The sequence below is a fragment of the Nestor notabilis genome, unplaced genomic scaffold (genome assembly GCF_000696875.1).
Source record: "Nestor notabilis isolate BGI_N333 unplaced genomic scaffold, ASM69687v1 scaffold3842, whole genome shotgun sequence".
Taxonomy (NCBI): Eukaryota; Metazoa; Chordata; class Aves; order Psittaciformes; family Psittacidae; genus Nestor; species Nestor notabilis.
Window position 1 is genome coordinate 14,865 of NW_009918634.1, and position 8,889 is coordinate 23,753.

General features: G+C 39.9%; 1 protein-coding gene across 1 annotated transcript in view; it reads right to left on the reverse strand.

Annotated features, from left to right (window-relative positions):
• Positions 1-6,268: 6,268 nt before the first annotated feature.
• Positions 6,269-8,889, reverse strand: part of ASF1A (anti-silencing function 1A histone chaperone) — a 6,027-nt gene continuing 3,406 nt past the window's right edge. Inside the window, exons 2-3 of the mRNA XM_010009810.1 lie at positions 7,750-7,926; positions 6,269-6,688 (exon numbers count right to left, since the gene is read on the reverse strand). Of these exons, the coding sequence (XP_010008112.1) occupies positions 6,476-6,688; positions 7,750-7,926 (390 nt within the window). The 3' untranslated portion in view covers positions 6,269-6,475. The remainder of the gene's footprint in view (positions 6,689-7,749; positions 7,927-8,889) is intronic.

The window sequence follows — 8,889 nt, forward strand, 5'->3', positions numbered from 1 at the left end:
GCCATTAGCATTCTCCTTGTGCCAAAATCCCCTTTCTTTCCTGTTCATGTGCTTTGAGATCCACTATGATCCTTTGGGGCCCTGTGGTGCCATGTGCCCAATGCAGCCTGTGATCCCAGTTTCAGACCTAACTGGAATTGCCTCCCAGAATTCCAGAAAAAGTGACCTAACTCTGCAGCTTGATTTGTTGTTGGGCCTCTGCTCTTTCCACCGGGTTCCTGCCTGCCCCAGGGCTTTGTAAACACAGCCTGTGCTTCATCAGATGTGTTTTGCCTGATTCAGAAAGTATGACCCAGTCTTTCTTGTTCTTTGTTTGGAAGACCTTCATCTTTCTTACCTCACCGAAAAGTTCAAGTCACCTGCTTGCTGCAAACAGCCCTTACAAAGGACCAAGAATCTATTACCTGTTTTACCTCCTCTCTCTGGATAACATTTCTGAATATACTTGTATTATTAGGCTGCCTCTCTTGCAAACAGTAGAAATTTCCTGTTGGGAGTTCTCTGCAAGTTTAGGACTTCTATGGGGATTTGTTCCTCCCACATCTCCTTAATGAAAGTTGGCAGCCACAAGACCAGACCACATTCAACAACTTACTTGACCGCTGTAGGACTGTTTTGTAAATAGAAGACGGGGGAACCATCTGTCCCATTGTCTGGTTCTGTCTACACAGTGTTTGGTTTTTTTAAAGGCCTGGTTCATTCTCCCCAACTAGTCTCTCAACTGAGAATCACAGGGAGTCATTGGAGTACATTGACTTTATAGAAGCTGATACAGCGTTTCCAGAGAGGTAGAGACCTAGTGAGGTTTAACAAAATCTTTCTGTGGATTCCCACCTTCCTAGTGAGTTTAACCTGTTCTTAACTGTTCTGCAGTCCCCAGAGCCATAGTGCTGCTTGTGCATATTTGAATGTGATAATCACTAGTAAGAAAGTATTTAATTTACCCCCAGATCTTGAGATCTGCAGCGATCAGTTGAGTGGTGTGTTTGACTCCATACATAAGGATGGGAACCAACACATGCCTGCTGCTGGCACGTGTGGACCTCTGGGCCAGCATCACTCTGCTGCTTCCTGGTGCATGTTTGGCTGTTCACGTTTCTGCAGTTTTGTTTGGTGCTGTGTCCCTCCACAGATGCATGGACTGTTTAAACGATTTTCTGAACTGTATTTACAGCACGTTGTCTAAAAATCTGGGAGATTATCAGCTGTTTCTCCAGCTCTCCAGTTCTGTACAGTATGCCTTCCTGAGGTGTATGAAATGCAGCCTTCTGGCTTCTCCTCAGACAGCCTCTCTGGAGCCTTGAGGGTACTGCCTTTTCACTGACATTTTGCAATGTGTAACGTTGTCCCTATCATGCCAACAGCACTTTGCTACTGTGGTTTTTTCTTGTTTCACTGAAGGCAACCAGCTCAAGGAGAAACGGCCATTTTCCACAGTAAGCCTTTCCCTGCCAGGCAGGCTTTGGGTACTAACAGCTATCTCTTCTGATCCATTAGAAACCAATTTAAAGTGGCTGATGCGAGCCATCCAGCCATGAATATGAATAGAGTACATGGTGTCAGTATCCTGAGGTACTCAACACACTGAAACTAGAGACCCTTTTCTCTGTTTGTAGATTCCTCAAACTGTCCCTGGGCATTCCCTAGCTGATACAGGCCAAGGTGGCGCCAGGGAACAGTTTTCCACTGTGGATCCATATCCTTGCTCTGATAAAGTTATTACTAGATATACAGCCTTTAGGCCATTCTTCTTCCATCTCCACTTCTACCACAGGATTATTACTTTTTTTCCTAAACACTCATAATTGTATATGAACTAGAAGTATTTTCTATCAGCATGTACCTTGAAAATATTTTCCCAAGAGCATGACTTCACAGGCTATTCCTTAAACAGTTGGCCCCACTCAAGTTAAAGAGGCCTTAACTCTGTAGAAAGTATGTTGGGCCTCTTGAAGGAATGAATTTTAAAGTTATGATCAAACCTCTTCAGAGATACGTGACATTTGTAACAATGTCTTGTCTCTTGTAGATGCTTGGATTCTCCCTTAATTTCCTCTCAGAAATGCTGCTCCAAGATGGCTTTGTCCTGAGACATAGCTTACAGTAACTACCTGGATGCAAAAGATTATTTAGTCAAGTAGATATCTGTCTTTAGAAACTTTGCTCTGTTCCTTCATTATACTTGAAGACCTGTAGGTTAGGATGGACAAGAAATGCTGCAGGAGCATCTTTGCACTATTGGTCGGAGGTTTCAGGTCTTGCACACATCTAGCATAATACATCCAGGCAGGCCTTCATCAGACTTTTTCATCCTGCTGTTGAAATGGCAGGCATTTCAGGCAGTTGATTTCTGGATGGATATCGTATGTCTTGAGAATTCCCTTTACCACAGCATAAAGCCCCTGCTTCTTCCCAGTTTATATCAGTGTAGAGCTGCCACACCTTTCTAGTGAAACAGGACAAAAAGGAGGACCCCCTTATGTGGAAAATGAGGTCTCCTCATCTCATAGTCCAGGGGTGTTATAAAAGTTCCTGACGTTTCGGTTTGTAATGCTGCTGTTAAGACATAGCTGCTGTTAACACAAAGCTGTCATCTCTTACATCTGGTATAGCCTTTCTGCAGCACACGCACCTCCTTCCTCTGATTTTCTGTCTGCAGGAAAGCCAGTCACATCCCTCATGCCATGGACAATGAGTATGCAGCCATGCCTCCAAACTAGCATAAACAAAAGTTGGAAATGTTGAGGTGTGTCCTCCCTCCATCCCTTCCTGAAGGGCTCTTTGCTTTCTAAATTCCAGATAGAAACCTGGGGTTTGCCTTTAACAAAGCCTCCCTAGCTACTTCAGCTCTAATACTGCACTCTGCAAAACCAGCTCTTAAGAAGCAGAACTTCAACTGGAAGCATAAATACAGTGGGATGGCCTAGTATGAACAGTCCCACACACACTGCCAGCCCTTACACAGAGTTGTCAGTTCTGTTGCATCTGCCCTGTTGGCACTGAGTAGAGCCCCCCAGCTAGCAACAACAGCCACAATTAACCCACTGTCTCCAAACCAAAATTCTGTGGCTCTCACAAAAATGAGAGACTCTGCAGGCTTGCAGACCATTTTCAGATGGCAGCAGCCACTCTTTGTCTAGCTGCACATGGCTAGCCTCCAGCCTGAGCTGACCTCCAGAGAATCAACAGTTGAGGCACTACAAAGAAAGTAACAGACTGTTGGATCATCAGATTTGTCTTTGTGACTTTGTCACTCAGATCTCAGGAATACACATTGCCTGGTGATCTATAAAGTAAGTTACTGTGCTTATTGTAGAAGAGTTCTGAGTCGCTGCAGCCTTCAAGATTGGTGGTAAAGGTTGGCTTGTTCAGTGCAGCTTTGTAGAGCCAGTGGAAAGGTTAAATTTCGACGGCTTCCATTATGATGGTGCTGGAGCCTCCTTCAAACTCAGAACATTATAGTAATTCAAACCAAAGGTGATGCATGAACAAATCACGACTGTAAGAAGGGACAAATTTGTTTTCAAGCTAGATAGAAAAAATACCACCTGCATTTTTAATCCATAAATGTTACCTTGACCAATCCATCCCCTTCTTTGTACAATAACCTGATAAGCATTATGACAACCTTCTAACGGAACCGAGTCTATCTATCTGACATAAAAATACAGTGAGATGCATCACCAGTCCTATCCACAGAACCTGTAGCAGTCCCTTGCATCTTGGTGGTCTCTGCAAGTGAGGGTTCGTGGGAAGGTGAACTCATCTTTGAAATTGTGATGCTGTGCTGCCTGCACCAGCTGCCTGTAGGTCATGTGTACAGTCCTGCTGTTTCAAAACTTTCAGAGATCAGGGACAAGTCTCTACAGAGGTGCCTTACATGCACTGAATCTTTTAACACCACTAAGTCTGTGCTGTGATGTTACCTGATGATCAGACCTGAAGCCTCTGGAGTACTAGAATTTCTCAAATTCCATGCCTCTGGAATGCAATTTTGCCAGGAAATGTGATACTCAGGAGACACTGTGTATGGCCTGCTAAGATCTGTACAAAGTTTTATAGGACCCGAGATGCATCCAGTCTTTCAAAAAGCAAAGACAGGCCATTTCTCTTGCAAAGATCATGAGGTGCTCTCCTGAGGTACAGATGTTCTCCAGGTTTCACCAAGCACAGCAGGGCTATTCTTTTTCCTGTAATTAGTGGGCCAGCTGTACTTAGGATGTGTTAGCATACAAGGTGATGTGGTGCCGAATGCTACTGCAGCCTCATGCACAGGTGACTTCTTTCCTCCTAAACCTAACAATAGATCTTCACTTTCTGATTTCTCTAAATTAACTGGTTTGCTGGGTGACAGTTTTGCTGACTGTATTTACAGTAGCAGTAATAGCAGTAAGGGAAGCAGTTTCCTTTCATCACCTTGTGGCATATGCTTTTAAGAAACCTTCATGCTACTGATGTACGGATTCTGGTTACAGCTTGTACTTGCTCATGTTTTCATTTGAATCTTCAATAGGTGCAAGAGTTTGAAATACTACTTACAGTAGCCTTTGCTCAAGGCAGACTTCATTAGCCTGCCAAACTTTCAGCAGATACCCAAGTTATTTACATGCTTACATTTAAGAGATAGCTTAGACTTATAAATAGAACAATAAAGTGCATGAAAAATCTCAAACATGTCACTTTAGACCTTAAAGTTGCAATGTAACTGAAAATCAAAATATCTTTCTTAAAAGTCCACATAATTTCAGCCCTCAAGTGAAGCAACCACTGGTTTGGGGGACCAGTTCTTTGTGTTAAGTTATACAGATATTAGAGTGTTAATATTTCTACATTGCTAATCATCACTTTAAACAATTACAGAGATTTGTAACATGTTTGCACACATTAGAACTAGGGTTCCAAACACTAATGGGTTTCATTAATTCAGTCAGCTACCATAGGTATTGCTGGGTTTCCATAGAATAAACAAACATGTGCATGTACATTCAGATCAGGTCATTCCTTTCCAATTTAAGAAATATACATGTTTGTTGGAAATGAAGACAATTTCCCTAATGACATGGAAAGACAAAGTGCTAACTGTTTGGAATGTCTTCATCCCTATGAAAGAAGGCAGAAAGAGAAGAGAAAGGGTTCTGTTTAGAGCTGTACTGTCAGTCATGAAATGTACCTTATTTTTTTAAAGGTCTGGACCCTCCAAGGTTTCACAGTTTGGGTGGTTACTAGTAACTAGCAGAACTATATTCCTGTATCTGACATGACAGATCACAATTTTAAATGCACACAGAGTCACAGTAAATGTATAAGGCTAAGGAGGATTGGAATGAATAACTAAATTCTTAGTGTCATAATAATGTCTTAAGTCTTTACAGTTTACTGCTTAGTTCTTTTTTCTTCAAGAATGCCTCAGGTAATAGCGTGTCTCAGTGCAAGAACTTCAGGGCAGGCAATGTATTCTAGAGTGTGTCATGCCTGCCACAACAGAGTTTGCATTTTGATTTTTACCAATGCTTAGGATTGCCATAAAGGGCAGAGAGAAAAAGTTTTAAATTCCAGATGTTTCAAAAAACAGTAAGCAAGCATCCAACTTCCTTATTACTTAAAAAGACTACAGGAATAAAGCATACCTGAAAATTAATTTACCAATCTGCAGTCATACACAATCTTGCGGAAGAGCTATTTTTTTTTTTGACTCATGCTATTCCTTTATGCTGCTTCAATTTTCTAGTAATTGCTTGAACCCTTCCACCAAATGATGTGTGCTATTAGGGTGGCTGAAAAGGGTTCTTTCCTGAGATACTTGCCCAAATCCACGTGAAACACTATCCTTAACAAACCACAGCAGCAGGATATATCCAAGATAGCAGATGGTAAATCTCAAATTGCATGCTTTAAGTAACAAGTATGTGCCTTGAAAGGAAAAGAAGCCTGCACCTAAAATTACACTGTGCTGTCTGCTTTCACAGCAAGAGGACAGTTTTGGATTTTTTTTTTTTTTTTTTTTTAAATGAGATACTTTTTTTCTTTGCACTTCATATAATGACAGTTTTGTTCTTAAGCTGCTATTAAACAGCATTTTATATTTGGCAATCTGTGTATCAGAGATGAGGACACAGCATTCCTTCATTTTGCCTGAATGCTTTTAACTTTCAGGGTTTTTTAGCTTTTAACAATGCTTACAACGTAAAGGGGGAGGGGGGACAGTATATATACTTTAATCAGGTTTGGTTTAGACCACATAGAATAACACATTAGAGAAAAAAGGCAATTACTTAAAAATAGTTGTATTTATATTCCACAATTTGTTCAAATACTGTTTGTTTGGTTTCTTTTTTTATATAAACTTTTCTACAGGATGTTTTAAAACAAGTTCTTCACATTGCTTGTCAACTATGTACTTATGGAATTTGAGGGAAATAGTTCTGGTTGTTTTTACAGTTTAACACATGTACAGTACCAAAATGATGGTGGTTAGTCACATGCAGTCCATATGAGATTCTAACATAACATTTAATGAATTTTCTGATGTTGACCACCCCTTTGATGCTGAAGGTAATGCATCTGTAGAAAGCAGCGACTGTAGATTTGGGTTACTGCTCTCTGCATCTTCCAGTTTTTCAGAGTTGTCCTCCCAGTTAATGTGGAATCTCGTGACTCTGGGATTAGATGCCAAAATATTTCTTTGAAGCTGGGAGAGAAGAAAATATATGGGTTATGTAATGCGTACATCTCAAACTGAAGTTCACATGCATATAGATCTTTTCCTTTTACTCTCCATAGCTTTGTATGTATAAAAAGAAAAGGTAATCTACAGCTACTATCCATGGATCAGAAACATTCTTACAGAAACACACCACTTGTTCAGTTACTCTAACATCCTACTCAGAAAAATAACTGCTTTCTTGAGAGGCTATTTTAACTGTTCAGTGAGTTCAAGGCTGTATGACAGCTCTGCAAATAAAGTGCAAGTGGTTATTATTTAAGCAAGCTTTTAGTAAAGCAAATTACTACCCCCCACAAAGATTTTGCAACCACAGTACTTCACAAAATTTCACACCAGCTTCATGGTGCTTGCAATAATTGTACCAATTCCACCAACAGTCTGTCATCATTTAAGAGCACAACCCATCCTTATATTAAATTACCATACCACACTTTATATTGAATTAACTAACTGAATTTTAATTTGTCTACTAAAATTTTAAAGTAAAAACGGTACCTAGATTTGGAAGATATTAATACTGTGGCAGTGGACATGCCTAGACATTATTATCATGGCTGGCCTTCCTTCTCCTTTGACAACATGTGGTATTTATGTATGCAGCAAAACGGAGAACACTCACTTTCTCTTAGTCTTTCACCATTTTCAAGATAATACATAGCTAACTGGAGGATGGCACCTTATCACCATTATGAAAGTTAAGACTGATCACTGGAAAAGTTTGCTTTGGTAGTAACGCTGATTTTGTTCTCCAAGGAAGCATACTCTCAGTAAATATTTCCCAGTCATTTATGCAAACTAACAAGTTCAGCCAAGGCTTCAAGACAGTGGAAGCTCTTGTAGATAAAGATGTTCTCCAAATTTATGAAAACTGCATGGCACCTCTAGTTTGTCCCCACAGTCTTTTCCATTATTTGATGCCTCGTTTCATGCAATTTATGAAATTACTTGGGATTTGTCTTAGTTTCTTAAAAACCTCTTTCTGTAAGCGTACCTTTGATGTATTACTAGGACAAAACATGTCTTACCTTAGAAAAATCTGGCTTTACTGGTGGGTTCTCTCTCAGTTCTGTTTCGGTATATTCATTGTTTACATAGTAGCCGACTCTAATAAATTCTTGACCTCGATAGGTGCATGTAATTAGCACAACTGTTACACCTACTGCATCTGCATCTGGAATAAGCCCTGGGTTAGGTGCATCAGCCTACATGTGAAAGAGGAAGATGGTTTAAAATAAAATTGATACCACATACCTATCTAGCAGGGGAATCTTAAGTACTTGTCTTAATAGCTGAGTAATGACTGTATTCAAAATTATTCTTCAAGTTAACCAGACAATATACCTGCTCTCACAACATTAACCCTGAATTTAGGACACTATACTCTAGAGACAGAATTACTTAGATTACAGTAATTGTGTGCTGACATTTCCATGCATGATTAGACAGTTTTGATCCAAAACTACTTTTAAATATATCATCAGCTGAACTGTTGTTCAAGCAAGTGTACTAACTCATCGTTCTCCAGCCCGTGTTGCTAACTTAGTAAAGTAAGAATTAGTATTTTTTTTTGTTGAAATATGTCTGCATGTGTTTTTAACAAGACTAAACCCTTCAAAATACAGACTGCAACTTATACTTCAGTAAGAAAAGCAGGGGCAGGCTATGATGAGACTCAACCTGTCTCAGAGAGTTCTAGGAAAGGAATAAACTACTCTCTCCCACCTCCTTCCATATGCCTACATTTGTTAAAATGTATGCAGTTAAATGTATCATCACACTAAGACAGCTGACCTTTTCAGCCAGGATGCAATACTAATCAATAGGCAACTTTCATAATCTTCCTCAGTTACGTACCATGGCTCTGCAGTTACTAATAAGATGTGCCTTGTAAAATGTGGCTCACATCAGTCCCTTAAAATCCTTCCTAACTATACATTTGTTGATAAAATATGATGCCTCATTCTGCTGTAGGATTTAAAGTAACAGCAATCTAAGCATAAATGAAACAGCTTCACGTTTACAATTTTACATGAAGCTATGAAACCAACAATGAACACCTGTCTTGCAAGTACAAGCTGGTATTAACAATGTATGTTAGAATGGTTCGAGTGTAACAAATCTTAGCTAAGGACAGAGGACAAATGGGATTGATTACTGCTGTCACT